Source organism: Thamnophis sirtalis, unplaced genomic scaffold (assembly GCF_051295495.1).
Source record: "Thamnophis sirtalis isolate CommonGarterSnake01/CBP01778 unplaced genomic scaffold, rThaSir2_p1.2 scaffold_6, whole genome shotgun sequence".
Classification (NCBI taxonomy): Eukaryota; Metazoa; Chordata; class Lepidosauria; order Squamata; family Natricidae; genus Thamnophis; species Thamnophis sirtalis.
This window is the reverse complement of record NW_028261386.1, coordinates 89441842-89458958: the sequence shown is the minus strand read 5'-3', so window position 1 is coordinate 89458958 and position 17117 is coordinate 89441842. Positions and strand designations below refer to the sequence as shown.

Here is a 17117-nt window from a genome sequence, read left to right as displayed (position 1 = left end):
CAAAAATCTTTGCAATGTTTTTGTTAGAAAAAAGACCCATTCTGTTTACTGAAACTTTCAAGCAAATCACTACCCTGTATGTTACCCTGTTGAACAGGTTGCTTACCTGTAATGGGCTCTTTGAAGGGTCATATGTGCATTCACACAGTCTTTCTTGGGAATTTTCCAAAAGTGAGAAATATTTTGGCAGGAAAGGAGCTTCACTGTTCATGCTTGAGGTTTCTCTTCTACTTCCCCGAGACAATACAGCAGGTACATGAAGCATCAGAATTTATCCAAAATAGTCACTAGAAAGTGGAAGGTGGGTGGGTTGCATGAATGCACAGATGATCTCTTAAAGATCCATGGTTACAGTTAATCAACTCTTTTTCTTCACTGAGGTCTCTAAGTGCTTCTTACATATGGGTAACTAGCAACCTTATCTTCTAGAAGCAAGCGGCTTATCACATGAACACAAAGACAACACATCTCAGCCAAAGGTAACATCTGTTCAGGATCAAACTGTGATGCAATAATGCTTGACAATTATCAGTGGTTGAGAACATGTATATTTGCACAATTCTAGCTAATGCATCACCTCTGGTCCTTCTTGAGCATACTGTACTTGGCAACTCTGATTTGTATACTTGGTTACAATTCTACATAACTACTGCAATGTTTTCTGGTGAGGCTAGCTTTGAAAAGGGACCAGAAATTGCTGCTACTGCAAAATGCTGTAGCTAGATTGCTAAGCTGCACTGACTAACAACTGTCTCTCAGACACTGTTTAAGGTTAGTTTCAAAGGTAGGTCTGATTATCTAAGGCAGGGTAACCAATCTTTTGGACCACTCAGGGACCACTAAGTTCATAATTTTAAATCCCGCAGATATGAATTTTTCAAAAAGATAAATAGTATTTAGTGCAATATAAAAAAATTCAAATAATTTTTCACAGACCACTGGTTGGTGACCTCTGATCTAAGGGACTAACTTTCCTATTATGAACCTGACTGGGTACTTCAATAAGAAGGATAGGCCCCTTTGAAGATTCATTGTCACAACCTTATCAATCTGGTATGCAGAAGAAAGATTTCTCCTATGTGTCTTTCAGGCCTGATAGCACTCCCCTCAATTCCCCTTCTCCCAGCATTTAGGAAAACGGCAAAGCATCTCTTTTGTTAATTGAAATGACTGAGGGTAATCAAGATGAGAATAAATTAAGATGGATGTAGTCCATGTTTAACAACCACTTCGTATAGTGACCATCCTCAGTTATGATGGTGATGAAAATCTAAACTTTCTAGCCAATCCTTCCTTGCATTTACAACCTTCATAGGTCTTTAAAGCAAAGGAAACTGAAGTAAGATTATATAAGCACAATGATAGTTTGCAAGCTTCCAGTCCTAATTGTAGTTGCTAAACAAGGATTATCTGTAGTATCCATCAAGATAAAGACTAGATTGAGATTTAGCATGTTCTGGAAAATAATACATTCTGCCTGAAAAAGCTGTCTGTAGCTACTGACTTCTTCATGGCCCACTGAAATCTTCAGAACTTCAGCTGGTAGCAGTTTTAACTGCAGGATTTGCATAATTATATTTACTGCATAAACCAGTGTTTTTCAACCACTGTGCCGCGGCACACTAGTGTGCCGTGACATAGTGTAAGGTGTGCCGTGGGAGAATTACTTTATATATAGTCAATATAGGCACAGAGTTAAAAAATTTTAACATTTTCTAATGGTGGTGTGCCTCGTGATTTTTTTCATGAAAAAAGTGTGCCTTTACACAAAAAAGGTTGAAAAACACTGGCATAAACTGTAGGCTTTTCAAAACCTACTGATTTGGGAACAGCTGTAAACGCCTCACTTGCACCATGTAACAGCCATATTGCTGACTGATGTATCCTATTGGACTATATTATTTTGATAGTGAATGGTCTACACTGATCACTGTTCAACAAGGTCAGTCCCAAGTGTTGATGTTACCTTTCAAGTTGGTATTAATACATGAGCCTATTTAGTATGTGAAAGATAAACTCAGTTACCCTGTGATAAGATGGGCAGCCATGCCTATTTCGGAGTACATGACATATAAATGAACTAATTAAATGCTGCATAAGGGACAGATGTTACAAAGATATGATGTTATCAATTCATTGTGACACAAATAATTCCAACAAGTAATAGAATAAAGAAGACAATCACACTGTGTTCACACCGTACATATCAAAGTACAAACAAGGGAAAGCTAATAAAGGAGTTATCCTGTCATTTATGGTACATTCTATGGGTCAATGTGATCACTACAAAGGCGGGGTATTTACAAGGGAACAATAGTTCTTTCTATTTGTTCATAAAAGAAGCAAAACCTAGCCTAGCCAGTTTTTAAATCAGAGCCTTTGTTTGAAATAGTACCTGAGTTTCTGCACAGTAATTTTTCTTCCTGCAAATTAAACTATTCTAAAGAACTCAAACAAGATTCTTTTGGAACAGAACATTTTAAAAGTTTATCATTTTCAAATATGGAACATAATATATATGTTGTGCATTTATTTAACTTTTCTGCAATATTTTAATTTGTTTTTTTAAGACTCTGCTATCTCACCTTCTGTTCAATTTCTTCATAATCATCTTGGTAACTTTCATAGAGTGTGTTGGATGAAGATGAAAATGTTGGATCCTGAGAATAGTATTGAGAACTTCTATAGCCATCTCTCCGAAGTTTGTCACATTCTGTAAGTGGCGGGGGAAATATAAGAAAAATATACCATTAACTGTTGTTGATTTACACATACATTCCAAATAAGAAGGGCAAATAGTTCCAAGGAGAATTTACTCATCTGTAACTAGTTTTATCCTCTTTAATAGTTGAAAAGAAGAAAATGTGGCTAATTTATGTGGCAATGTCAAGAGATAGAAGAACAATTGAAGATGATCACAAAGTATCAAAATCCGAAAACGAAGTTGAAAGTTTGTGGCATAAACTGACTGTGGTTGTCCCAGGCTATAAACTGACTATAATGGTACCATACACAAAAAACCCTAGATGGCGCTTAGAAAGTCTACTCATTGATAATAGTTCCATCGGTCACTTGCAATAGGCCACATTGCTTGGATTCGCACATATTATGCTAATACATTATAGTTCAAATTTCTATTACAAAACACACAATGACTGACTTTAGATGAAATTTAAGATGCCTATGGACATGAAATTACTTAGCTCTTTAAAGATATAGGGAATCATTCAAATGAAGTAGAAATTTCTCCTATTGCATTTGTTATCAGAGTCACATTGTTGATACAGAAGTAAAATACAAAGGTATCTGCAAAGTTTGTCACAATACAGGTTTGCACTTTTTGTACATGTATTGCAACATCTTATTAAAATCTTACAGGGGAAAAATGTATGGTACAAAAAAACTCCTAGTTCCCACATAATATTTATCAATGATGATTAAAAACAAAAAAATAATTTATCTCTCCCTCTTCCTATCTCTCTCTACACCTACGCGTGCACACACACAGACACACACGCCAATCAAGTTTGGGATTTTTCTAATCTCAGTTTATTCATGAACTCTTATCTGGTTTCTCTATTCTTTCTCAAAAGCAGCCAAGCAAGCACGATTTAAAGAAAAGCAAATTCAAATATGCTATAAGTCAATTACTTGAAACATAAAACTGTTTTTACAGAGACCAGCAACTGAATTCTATCTGAGAAAGATGTTAATGGCAATCTTCTGAACAGAGTAGAATGGCAAGCTTTGCAATTAAATTAAAGGTGCAGGATTATGCCAGATAACCAAGCTTGATTGTTTTCTCATCATCTCCTGAATTCATCATGTTACATAGTTACTTATCTCACTTAAATAATGCAGGAAACTCAAAACTTCTAGCAAATAGAGCCTGGCTTTGTTACCAAAGAGCATATTGCAAGCAGCAAAGAATACATTGGCAGAATCTTTTATTACATAGATGATGAAGATTATGCAGTTCTGAAAGCCACATATAGAACTATAAAATACTGTTTTTAAAAAACATCTTTTTTCTGGTGTAATTGTTTTTTGTCCCAATTCAGTCTATTTCAAAGGTTTGTTCACTTGGCAAAATGCTGAAGTCTGGTTTTGCATGTAGACTAGGAAAAAAGTATTTCGTCAGCCACCAATTGCGCATGTTCTCCCACTTAAAAAGATGAGAGGGGCCTGTAATTGACATCATAGGTAGACCTCAACTATGAGAGACAAAATGAGAAAACAAATCCAGACAATCACATTGTCTGATTTGGAAAGAATTTATTTGCAAATTATGGTGGAAATAAGTATTTGGTCAATATCAAAAGTTCATCTTAATACTTTGTTATATATCCTTTGTTGGCAATGTCAGAGGTCAAACTTTGTCTGTAAGTCTTCACAAGGTTGGCACACACTGTTGCTGGTATGTTGGCCCATTCCTCCATGCAGATCTCCTCTAGAGCAGTGATGTTTTGGGGCTGTCGTTGGGCAACACGGACTTTCAACTCCCTCCAAAGATTTTCTATGGGGTTGAGATCTGGAGACTGGCTAGGCCACTCCAGGACCTTGAAATACTTCTTACGAAGCCACTCCTTCGTTGCCCGAGCAACGTTTCATCTTCAATGCCCTTGCTGATGGAAGGAGGTTTGCACTCAAAATCTCACGATACATGGCTCCATTCATTCTTTCCTGTACACGGACAGTCGTCCTGGTCCCTTTGCAGAGAAACAGCCCCAAAGCATGATGTTGCCACCCCCGTGCTTCACAGTAGGTATGGTGTTCTTTGGATGCAACTCAGCATTCTTTCTCCCCCAAACACGACGAGTTGTATTTCTACCAAACAGTTCTAGTTTGGTTTCATCTGACCATATGACATTCTCCCAATCTTCTTCTGGATCATCCAAATGCTCTCTAGCAAACTTCAGACGGGCCCGGACATGTACTGGCTTAAGCAGGGGGACACCTCTGGAACTGCAGGATCTGAGTTCCTGGCGGCGTAGTGTGTTACTAATGGTAGCCTTTGTTACGTTGGTTCCAGCTCTCTGCAGATCCCCCCGTGTGGTTCTGGGATTTTTGCTCACCATTCTTGTGATCATTTTGACCCCAGATCTTGCGTGGAGCCCCAGATCGAGGGAGATTATCAGTGGTCTTGTATGTCGTCCATTTTCTAATTATTGCTCTCACAGTTGATTTCTTCACACCAAGCTGCTTGCCTATTGCAGATTCAGTCTTCCCAGCCTGGTGCAGGTCTATAATTTTGTTTCTGGTGTCCTTCAACAGGTCTTTGGTGTTCACCATACTGGAGTTTGGAGTGTGACTGTTTGAGGTTGTGGACAGGTGTCTTTTATACTGCTAACAAGTTCAAACAGGTGCCATTAATACAGGTAATGAATGGAGGACAGGGGAGCCTCTTAAAGAAGAGGTTACAGGTCTGTGAGAGCCAGAAATCTTGCTTGTTTGTAGGTGACCAAATACTTATTTTCCACCATAATTTGCAAAAAAAATCTTTCCAAATCAGACAATGTGATTGTCTGGATTTGTTTTTTCATTTTGTCTCTCATAGTTGAGGTCTACCTATGATGTCAATTACAGGCCTCTCTCATCTTTTTAAAGTGGGAGAACATGCACAATTGGTGGCTGACTAAACACTTTTTTGCCCCACTGTGTATGTACCACATCAACCAAAGTTTCCATTTCCTCCCATTTTTATGCATCCTGAATTATGTGGAATGTTTAGTATCTGTTCAAATGGATTATATAACTTATTGTGATACTGAGATGTTGTTGTAACATTGTGATGTTTAATTCCTGGTAGCTACCCCAGAGTCATGACGTTGAGATTATGAATACACACACAGACACAGACACAGACACAGTAGAAAAGTTAGCCATTTTCCTTTTAGCTGGATGGGATAAGACTATGTGATCAATCTTGAAAATGTGGTTACACAATTTACATATCATAATGCACTACTCCAAGTCTCCATGTAGGCATAGTATATGCAGTGCTACATTTATACAACATTGAGAACTTTTGCTGTAATAGCACAAAGCACAGTACAAATCACAAAATGAATCCTCTTCATAATATTTTTATGCTGCTTTTTCACTGAATAGGATTCTGATAATATTTTCTTTTATTATCATTGTCTATTTTCCATGCCATTTTAATAGCAGAGCTACTAGTCATAAAAGCTTTGGTTTACATTACTTCAAATATCATGTTTTTGAGGATGAAGCTATTTCACTTCTCACAACTAAAAAGCTTCCAACAGCAGGTACTGCACAAACCATAAACTGCATGAGAAAGTTCATTATTCCTCTAGGGATGGAGAGTCCAGGGGTACAATGCTAAACTACTACCACTCCTGCCTTCTAAATTATGGTATTTTTTATTTTTTTATAAAAGTTTTTTATTTTTTTCATTTTCATAACAAATAACCACATGTTATGTGCGGCGCTCCGCTTCTGGCGGGCCACTCATGACTCTTGGACCGAATGGATAAGGAACACGCCGGACGCGGTTTCCTCGGGATGAGGGCCTCGAATGTACTTCGGGGACCTCTTTTATTAAGAAAGTTAGTTACAGCGTCATCAAAAAGGTGTATCAAAAGGCGTATATAGTCACGTTACAAATAAACAAATAAAAAATTACAGCATGGCATAAGGTGGGGAGAGGGAGGAGAAAGGGCAGGTATGGGCATAGCTTGCTCACATAGCTCACGTTACATGCGCTTGCGTAGTAAGTCCCGACTGCTGGGCTGCAAAATTCCTGATGCGTTCCATGGCGCGATGTCTCTCCATCCCTGTGTACGTGTTCCAGGCAGCCGAAGCCGTCCTGCACACACACTCGGTGATGGATTACAACATCTCCTCTATTTTTGTTTTTTAAAAGGCATCGTCTTCCTCATCACTAGTAAGCGTGAAAGGACGTTTTTCTCTCAGTGGGACTCGTTCCGCCAAGTCAGGACCCATATGGTTCACTACATTGACCTGTTGGTGAGCTCTAAACTTCGGAGCAAATTCTTTTAGCATGACAAGGAGGGAGGGGATGCATTGTATACAACAACATAAGCAAATAAGTAACACAACTATAACAACTCCTCCTCCTAATAAATTTCTCAACCATCCCCACCCCGGCAACCATGACCAAAGAGCGTACCATATATCCTGGAAGTTAATATGTTCTGGATACTGATGAAGAGGGTTATCTGATACCATTTGCCTCGTTTTTTGAATACTTGCAGTGATGTTGGCTTCATAGTCGAATACATAAACACAACAGGTAGGCCCCACAAGAGCACATACTCCCCCCTTTTGTGCCAGCATTATATCAATAGCAAAGTGTGTGTGAAGGGCAAAAGTGCGTAACTCGCTAAGTTCTTTGTTGATCAGTTCCAGGGTCTTCCTAGTTTCATTAAACATAGCAACAGTCCAATTGTTTAGTCGTCCAATATCATAAGCGTTCCACCCTGCACCTAAACCCGGAATTGTTGCCTGTATAGCAATCATGTACCAAGGCATATCATATTTATTGCTACTGGTATGAATGGCGCTACGCCGGTACTGACTATGTGGGTTTGAGATGTGTGCGGGGAGTGAGGGCAAAGTGAAGGCGATGGGAAGAACTTTGCCCAGGGTGCATGTACCGCTCCAGTTATAAGGCACTTCGTGGTACGCATAGCAGCCACATAATAGCCACCATTGATCAGGCAAGGCATAGGACCGGTTATAGTTATCGCCGGTCCAGTTGGTCATAGCTTCAAAATTGTCACAAAGTTGGCGTGCGCCCGAGCCGGCTCCCTGATAAATATTAGTTTTCACATCCTCTAAGCAATGAACGGGCAAATCAGCAATAATCACGCAGGGATATGTTCCCAGGGGGATTCGAGAACTAGAAGCATCTCTACGAATACCTGGGTATATCCTTCCAAACATTATATTCAAGTAGCAGTTTATACAAAAATCAACTTACTTTCTGGCTCAAAATAAGCTCTAATTCAACCTTCACTACCCTCCCATCTACACCACACTTCCCAACTCCATTCAACCTGAACCACGATCCAGGAACACCACGATCTCCGCCCTCCTCACCCTAGAAAATAAATCATGAGCAATTTATATAAAAGTTCAGAGTTATCCATCAAGTCTTTTTTAAGTCCCATACAATATATTTTCCGAGGAAATCAGCATTAGTTCTTTCAGCCTTAATGTCTCTTCATCGATATACAACTATACCATTTTATGCAAGACAGAAGTCACAGATTATTGTTCAAGTTAAGAATTAAGCAAATGTTTTGGAAGCACGACTAAGTCCTTGTTCTCTGCTCTTCTGCCCTTCCGGAGGGGGAAAGCGATACCTCCTGCCTTGTAGTTGTGTGTTTTGTTGTTTCTCTTCTACTTCTCCTTGTCTTTCTCCAAGTCCAGGTGATTCAGGATGTCCCGCCTTTAGGATCTTATAATAAAAATCTCGGGCTTCCCAAACAGAGTTGAGACGATATTTTTGGTCATCAAATGTAACTATAATACCAAATGGCACATCCCATCTGTACTGTATCTGACAATTTCTGAGTTCTTTAGTTAGAAAAGCATAGTCTCTCCTGGCTCTTAACATTTGAGGTGGTATTTCTTTGAAAATGATCAAGTCCTGTCTATCAATTCGCAGCCTGTTATTATAAAACTCTTGTAATATCGCATTTCTGGATTCTCTTGTAGCAAAATATATAATTATATCTCTCAGAAGCTGTCTCTGTTTTGCCGCCCACGAATTATGGCGGTAAATTTTTTGGATCTGCCAATCAAAGTTGAGTCCCGGACTTCCCACCAAACGACTGAAAGCCTCAGAAAAAGTCTGTTTCAAATTCTCCTGTTCATTTTCACGCAATCCCCTAACTCTTATTGCAAGCGCCGTCTTTTTATAATTTGTCATAACAAGTTGTTTTTCTGAATTTTCAACTTCCTGTTGCAACACTTCAATTTTAGATGTCAGGTTAGAATTAGCTTCCTCCAAGAGTTCCAGCTTATCTTCCATTCCAGCAATATAATCTGTCATTACATTTATGACTCCTATCATATCCTCCTTTGTTTGAGCAATCTTGGCATCAAGCTTGTCACATAAGTCCGAAATAAGTTGCTTCATTTCCTCTCTAAATTCTTTAAGAGTTTCAAAAAGAAATTCTTTCGTTAACAAATCTCCAGTAGAGGGCGTAGAAGGCAAGAGCTGCGGCTTTGTAGCAATTACTTGGGATGTGTTGTTAAAAAAAGTCTGGGCTGCTTTGATTTCGGAGCCATTATAAAAAGGAAACAAACAGAGTCTCTGCTCACGTTGGTTTAAGATAAGGTACTTTCAATAAACTTTTGGCAATTGATAAAAAGAAGTCTTCAAGGAAACAGGGCTAATTAATTTGTGAGAAGTTATTCCCTTGATTCTGTGCCAGGAAGGTGGAAATATATCGTATAACAAATGCGGAAGCTATAAAATCGCCATTTTAAAAAACAGTTAAACAAAGGAGTTTTTTATAAAATTGAAGCTGGTATTTTGAATAATAATAATAAAAAAAGGGTTCTCAGGAATGGTCACTGCTCGGATTGATTTTAAATAACTTAGTTTCAAAAATTTGTCCGGGGGGGGGGGGTAACTTGCCTTGAGCTGAAAAAAGACAGCTGAGAAGATCTGGCCGGAGTGAATGACTCAGCTTTTGTTGAACCTTCTTCTCCGTTCACAGCCAAAAAAAAGAGAGCTGTGAACTACAAAGAGGATTCTAACGACTGAGTCCCTCCCTGCTTCTTTCTTGCCTGAAAAAAGAGATATCTAAGATCTTAAATAGATATACGAACCAGAACTCTGAGGGCAGCTCCGTTGAGCTACCGGCGACGGCAACCCCTCCCCCCGGAAGCCCGGATTTGCTAATTCTTGAAGCGTCTTTGAAAAACAAATTCTCAGTGTTCTGAGGTAACAGGGTGCTGTTCACAGTTATATGAAGAATGACGAAACAAGCAAGGAGAACCCATTTATTTGCTGTTGGTATCATCCTTGCCCGCAATGTCCTGTGTTTTTGTTGTTTTTGGAAAATACGGACGTATGTGTCTGCCAGGCACCCAAAGAACTCTATCTTTCAGTTGGATGGCAGCGTAGCCTCTTCTCCAGGTGATGAGGTCAGCAGGTCCATGCCAAGTCAAATCAGGCAGACAGCGGTAATACACTGGTGGTCGTAGGGTTGCAGCAGATGAAGGAGTTGAAAAATGACGAGTCGCTGCTGAAGATGGTGGTTGACCAGTAAGGTTGAGGAAGTTCAAAGTGTAAAGGCAGAGATTAAGCGTATTTTGCACTGCCGGGAGGCCGGGGGGTATTTTCCCCTTTATGCCAATGTGTCGGTCCAGGGCATTTTTTAAGGTTTGATTGGCGCGCTCGACCAATGCTTGACCCTGACTGTTATATGGAATGCCAAATTTATGCACAATGTCCCATTGGTTACAAAAGGCAGCAAAAGCTGCAGTAGTGTAAGCGGGGCCATTGTCTGTTTTTAGTTCTTTTGGGCATCCCAGCGATGCAAAGGTTCGAATGCAGTGACATGTTTCGTGGCTTCGCCCCTTTGGGGGGTAGCGATTATGAAGCCTGAATAGGTATCTATTGACATGTGGAGATACTTCCACGGCACAAATGGGTGATATTGAGTTACATCTACTTGCCATATTTGACAACACTCTGTTCCCCTGGGATTGATTCCCATTGGAAGAGAGTGAGCTTGTTGACTGCAAGTGGGGCATTGCTGGATTATAGCGGATGCCTCAGTAGCCGTAATTCCAAATTGCTTAATGAGCACTTTTTTGTTTTGATGAAAGTAAGAATGACTTTCCCAGGGGGTGGGAGAGGAGACAGGACAGATGGAGGATGAGGAGGAAGCAGCTGAAGCCGCAGCATCAGCAACATCATTGCCTTCCTGGAGAAAGCCAGGAAAAGGCTGGTGACTTTGAATGTGAGAAACGTGAAAGGGGTGAGAGCGCTTGGAGATGAGCCCTTGCAGAGTCAAGAAAAGTGAAAGTAGAGTAGGGTCAATAGAAGGAGAAAGATAGGCTTCATAAATAGATTTTATTATTTGAGCAACATACAAACTGTCGAGGATCAGGTTAAAGGGTTCATCAGAAAAGATCTGAAAAGCCAATATAGAGGCGGAAAGCTCCGTTCGTTGGGCTGATTTTTGAGGCGGAGTAATTTTGGTGCGCCATTGGCCGTCTTGTTGCCAAGCGCATGCCCCATAAATTTTGCTGCCATCAGCGAAAGCCGTGGCTGCATGGGGGAGCAGAAGTGGAGAGAAAGGAGAATGCCAGTCAAGAGGGACTGTTTTCAAAAGTAGCAACCTTGGATCTGAAGGCAGATGGCAGGAGACTTCTCCTGGCCAATCGGCAAGTGCAAGTTGTAATTGGTCACACGAAGCATGCAAAGATTCCCAGACGGATAAAGAACAGGGAACATATAATACAGAGGGTTCAACCCCGGCCAGAAGCTTGGTTCTGGACCTAGCTTTTGTGATAAGAGCTGCCATTAGTACAGGTTTCTGAGTAATGGTAGAACGAGGTGTATGTGATAGATGGATCCACTCAATTATCAGGACTTCTGGTGTCTTTTGAATAATGGCTCCAGTAGGGAGACTGAGGGTATTAAGAAGAACCACTGCAAGCGACGTATTCTTTTGAACCCTGTCTACCCAAACTGTCCTTAAGGCCTCATTGACAATTTGCAGAGCCTCTTTGTGCTCAGTGTTCAATGTAATGTGATCAGCAGGATGTTTTCCCAAAGTTAAGGCTGAAAAGAGGGGGGCCAACTGTGATATTTGCGCATGTGCGAGGTGGGATGGCTGCAGGCTCCCCTTGCTCCGTCCGGTGGAGCAGAAAAACGCCGGAATAAACTGGCGTTTTTGGGTCGGAGTCTTACCAAATGAGGTCCCTGCAACTGAGCGAGATTTAGGGTACCCAAATGGACGATTCTTTGGAGGGTCGACTCTCCCGGACGTCCCCTGGCCCACACGGCAACTGGAGTGTTCTCTGCGGCGCTTGTCGAGGTTGGAGGGAAATGGCGGCCCTACACTGAAGGCTCCGCTTCGGCGTTCTTAAGCTTTCGGCGTTTCGGTCACTCGTAGACAGCTTCTGATCGACTCTCTGTGGCGCTTTTTGGACCTAGCTTTAGCCCTGTTTCCCTCATTGACTAGGAGGAGCTCTGGTGTCTGCCTGTCCTCTGGAAGACTGCTGGAAGACTGTTGTTATCGAAGGAGGTGGGTGACTTGAGCGACGCTAGATGAGACAAGGCAGCTGGTTTATTCCCCGGCTGCCGTAGTCTCTTTAGGCGCCCGCCCTCCTCTACTCCAGTGGAGCATGTTACTGGCCGCTCCTGGCATTTTTTGACATCTGTGCCTTGTTTCTTTTTCGATTCTTTTGGACTCTGTTGGCTGGCTTATAGAGGGGTAGTCGGTTTTGATATGGGGCGGTATAAGACCTGGCAGTCGGCCTTGCGGCCATTGCCATGGCCCGTCTACTCCCTAGGCCTTTTCTACAGTGCGGCCTTTCCTCTCTTCCCTGGCCCTCGGTCTGCTCTTACTCATACGGGACTTTACTATATGGTTCCCTGCTCACGGCTACTGGACATTGGACATTGGACTTACGATCTGGTCCTGGCTGGTACGACCATTGCCGCTCGTCGTTGTCAAGAGATCCCATCTTAGCCCCTTTGGAGCTTCTATCCTAATACCATCTATACCATCTATCATGCAAGAAGAGAGAAGACAAAATCTTTCTCCCCCTTTATATTTCCGCGAACCCCACCGGACTGGACTTTTTTGCGAACCCACCTACAAACTTTACCCGAACTTGCACATCTTTTAATAGCTGCACAATTTTCTTTTTGTATGGGGAGTGCATGTGGTATGTATGTATTTGATTGAATGATCCCACACTTTTTAACTTTTTAACTTGTGTAATTCCCTTTTATATTATATTGTTGTATTTTTAAATTTTTGTGGGGGTGTGAGTGAGTGAGTGTTTGGGTGTGTAAGCGAGATTGGGATGGGAACCGGGTTCCCCCACACTGAGTGCTTCGCAGAAGTGTTGGGGGGATCTGGGCCTATTCCAATCTCAGGATGATTCGAAGGGCCTGTCGGGAAATGCGGGGGCTATGGGGCTGGGTGGAGGGACTACGGACATGGGAGTGGGCCGGAGCATTACGGTCTTAACAGGGAGGGGCAGATATGGCGGAGGCTTTAGGGCTGGCCATTACCGGGGAAGGAGGGCTCGCTACGTTACAGAGATCCCTCCTTCCGGCCCTATGAGTCCCACTCCAAGGCCAGATGGCGTGAGTAATCAGGACCCTGGTCTCAGGCTGCTGTCGCTAAATGCCAGGTCTGTAGTTCACAAGGCTCCCCTCGTCCGGGACCTAATTTTATTTTATTATTTATTTATTTATTTTTAAAAAAATATGTTTATTTCCATTTCATTCCATACAATCACATGTATACTGTGCATAACCGGGGCATATAACATTGAATAATAAACATAGCCTTCCCTTTTGTAAACCATACCCCGCAAAATACAAACCCAATATACCACCTTGACCCACCATACACCCTCTTTCACCCCCCTCCAACTTTCATTCTTCCTTCCAACATTCCCCTCTACTTCCTACTTCCCCTCCCCCTCTAACACTCCTCTCTCCCACTGCATTCCCTCCCTTCCTTCTCCTCCTACCTCCAATCCTCTCTCCCACCCTCTCTCCCCCTCTTTCTTCTTTCACTCTACTCCTCCCTTCGGTGTATTTCTATTATCTATCAATATGTTCAGCTTGTCCTATTTTTACCCTGACGTTAAAGAGCCACAGTATACGAGTACAATCATGTGCTTTAAGATCTAATACATATTATTTTTCCCCCCTCCCCCCCTCCCCCTAAAACCCCACCTCCCTTCCCTCCCCCCGACTTCCCCCTTCCCCGACTTTGTATGGGCAGGAAAGAAGCCGAGGGTAAAGATGAAAATAATGCAAGATGTACGTGAAAGAGGAGGATTGAAATTACCTAACTTAAAATTATATTATGATGCAGTGGCATTATCTGCAATTAGTGATTGGACTCATTTAACTAATGATAGAATTTTGAATATCGAGGGACATGATTTGGTATATGGTTGGCATGCTTACTTATTATTTAACAAAAAATTGGATAAGAATTTTAAAAATCATATTTTAAGAAATGCTTTATTGCGGGTCTGGAAAAAATATCAACATAAACTAAATGATAAGTTGCCCATGTGGGCAATTCCTAGACATGCAATTGAAAATATGAATACAGAACAAAAACACGATAGAACCACTTACAGACAACTTCTTATTTCAGAAAGGGGGGTGTTACAATTAAAATCTTTAGAGGTACTAAAAGAGGAGAAGGTAGTTCAAACATGGTTCCAGTATGGCCAATTACAGGCCAGGTGGAAAATAGATAAAAAAACTGGTTTTGTTAAAGTTGAGGATAATCTGTTTAAACAAATAAGAGATCAAAGCTTAATGCATATAAAGAGGATATATAATGTACTAATACAGATGGATTCCGAAATGGAACTGGTTAAAGACTGTATGATAAAGTGGGCTCAGAATATTGAGGAACCAATAATGTTGGACATGTGATAAAGAATATGGGTAAGAAATGTGAAATTTACACAAGCACAAAATTTGAGAGAAAATTTTTATAAGATGTTTTATAGAAGGCATTTAGATCCCAAAAAGCTCGCTTCTATGTATCCGAATGTACAGCCTAAATGTTGGAGATGTGGTTCTCTTGATGCTACATATTTTCATATATGGTGGACATGTCGAAAAGTTAAGGCATTTTGGATAAAATTGTGGTGGATTATGCAAAATATCTTCAAAAGAAGGATAAAATTCACCCCTCAGTTATTTTTACTAGGTATATGTACTGACTTTACAGTGGTAGAGACTAATTTGGTTCTGTACTTAATAACTGCAGCAAGACTGTTGGTGGCGCTATACTGGAAGAAGGAAGACGTGCCTACAACTCAAGAATGGACTTTGAAAGTTATAAACTTAGCCGAGACGGCCAAAATTTCAGCATATCTTAAAGACCACTCAAACGAGAGATATAAACGAGACTGGAAAAAATGGATTGACTATACACAAAGCAAATATGGGACTAAGAAACTCCAGATAGCCTATGCTTAAGATTAACAACAAGTTAAACTGTTTAAAGTTTGGGTAACAGTAAGATGCTGAGTCAAACGTAGATATCTTCCCCCCACCCTTTTTTTTAAAATTTTCTTTGTTTTAGGATATCTTAGATTGTGTTTGTTAAAAAGTTATACCGTGTACGGACTCTGGGAAGTCCGGGACCTAATTTTAGACGAGAGGGCAGACCTCGCATGTATTACTGAAACCTGGCTGGGCCCGGAGGGAGGAGTCCCCCTCATAGAGATGTGCCCAGAGGGTTTTCAGGTGCTTCATCAGCCGCGACCCCAGGGAAGAGGTGGGGATGTGGCTATTGTTATCCGAGAGTCTCTAGTACCTCGTAGGATCCCTGCTCCGGAGCTTGTCGGCTGTGAGTCCTTGCTGGTGAAGTTGGACCTCAAGGGTCAAGTGGGCTTGCTGTTAACGTACCTGCCTCCCAACAGCGTTGCAGCAGCCCTCCCCTTGCTCCTCAAGTCAGTAGCTGAGCTGGCAATTGAGTTCCCCAGGCTTATGGTTCTGGGGAATTTCAATTTGCCTTCGCTCGGTGAACACTCTGATGGAGCGCAGGAGTTCATGGCTTCCATGACAGCCATGGGCTTGACCCAAGTAATTCGGGGCCCGACTCACTCGGCGGGTCACACGCTCGACCTTGTATTCCTCTCGGAGCTGTGGAGTTGTGATCTTGGTTTGAGGGGTAGCGAGATCTTACCCGTCATGGTCGGACCACTACCTACTGAGGCTTGACTTTCGGAGACCAAACCCCCACTGTAGGGAGGAGGAACCGATTAGGTGGTTCCACCCCAGGCGCCTTATGGACCCTTTGGGCTTTCAGACGGAGCTTGGTGTTGTTCCTGACACCCTCGCCCGCAGTCCGGTGGAGACTCTGGTTGCTGCCTGGAATTCAGCAGTGGCAGAGGCTCTCAACCGGATTGTGCCTTTACGGCCAATCTGAGGCAGTGGATCCAGGAGGGCTCCTTGGTTTACTGAGGAACTCCGGGAGATGAAGCGCCGAAAGAGACGCCTAGAGCAACGATGGAGATCCAGTAAGTCTGAGTCAGACCGAGCGCTTTTAACATCCAGCATCAGAGTCTACCTTCGGGCAATCAGGACGACAAAAAGAACACACATTGCCTCTCTGATAGCTTCCGCTGAGTCGCGCCCGGCCGCCTTGTTCAGAATAACCCGTTCCCTCCTAAACAGGAGGGATACGAGCGATCCTTTGCAAGGCAGAGCTGAGGACTACGTCCAATTCCTCGCGGATAAAGTTGCTCGGCTTTGGACGGACCTGGACTCCAATTGCGCAGAGCCAGCCGAGGCACCAGGGGAGAATCTGGATGGACATCACTGGATTGATTTTCAAGCTGTTACCCCTGAGGACGTGGACAAGGCCATGGGAGCTGTAAGTGCCTCCACATGTGTGCTGGACCCATGCCCCTCCTGGCTGGTTGCTAACAGCGGGGAGGTGACACGGGGCTGGATCCAGGCGGTTGTTACTGCCTCCCTTCGGGAGGGGTTCTTTCCCCCCGCTTTAAAGGCGGCGGTGATGAGACCCCTTCTGAAGAAGCCATCTTTGGATCCAGCCGTTTTAAACAACTATCGTCCAGTCTCCAACCTCCCCTTCGTGGGGAAGGTTGTTGAGAAAGTGGTGGCCTTTCAGCTCCGGCGGTCCTTGGAGGAAACCGATTATCTAGATTCCTTCCAGTCGGGATTTAGGCCTGGCTACAGCACGGAAACCGCTTTGGTCGCGCTGACCGATGATCTCTGGAGAGCCAGGGATGGAGGTCATGCCTCCGTCCTAGTGCTCCTTGACCTCTGAGCGGCCTTCGATACCATCGACCATGGTATCCTTCTGCGACGACTGCGGGAGGTGGGGGTGGGAGGCACTGTTCTACAGTGGTTCTCCTCT

The 17117-nt window shown here is 42.5% G+C and overlaps 1 protein-coding gene across 11 annotated transcripts in view; it reads right to left on the bottom strand.

Annotated features, from left to right (window-relative positions):
- The window catches only part of NHSL1 (NHS like 1), a 244126-nt gene that overhangs the window by 32461 nt on the left and 194548 nt on the right, over positions 1 to 17117 (bottom strand). For all 11 annotated transcript variants that reach the window (XM_087718373.1, XM_087718375.1, XM_087718379.1 and 8 more), the window contains one exon: positions 2586 to 2713. In XM_087718373.1, the coding sequence (XP_087574499.1) occupies positions 2586 to 2713 (128 nt within the window). The remainder of the gene's footprint in view (positions 1 to 2585; positions 2714 to 17117) is intronic.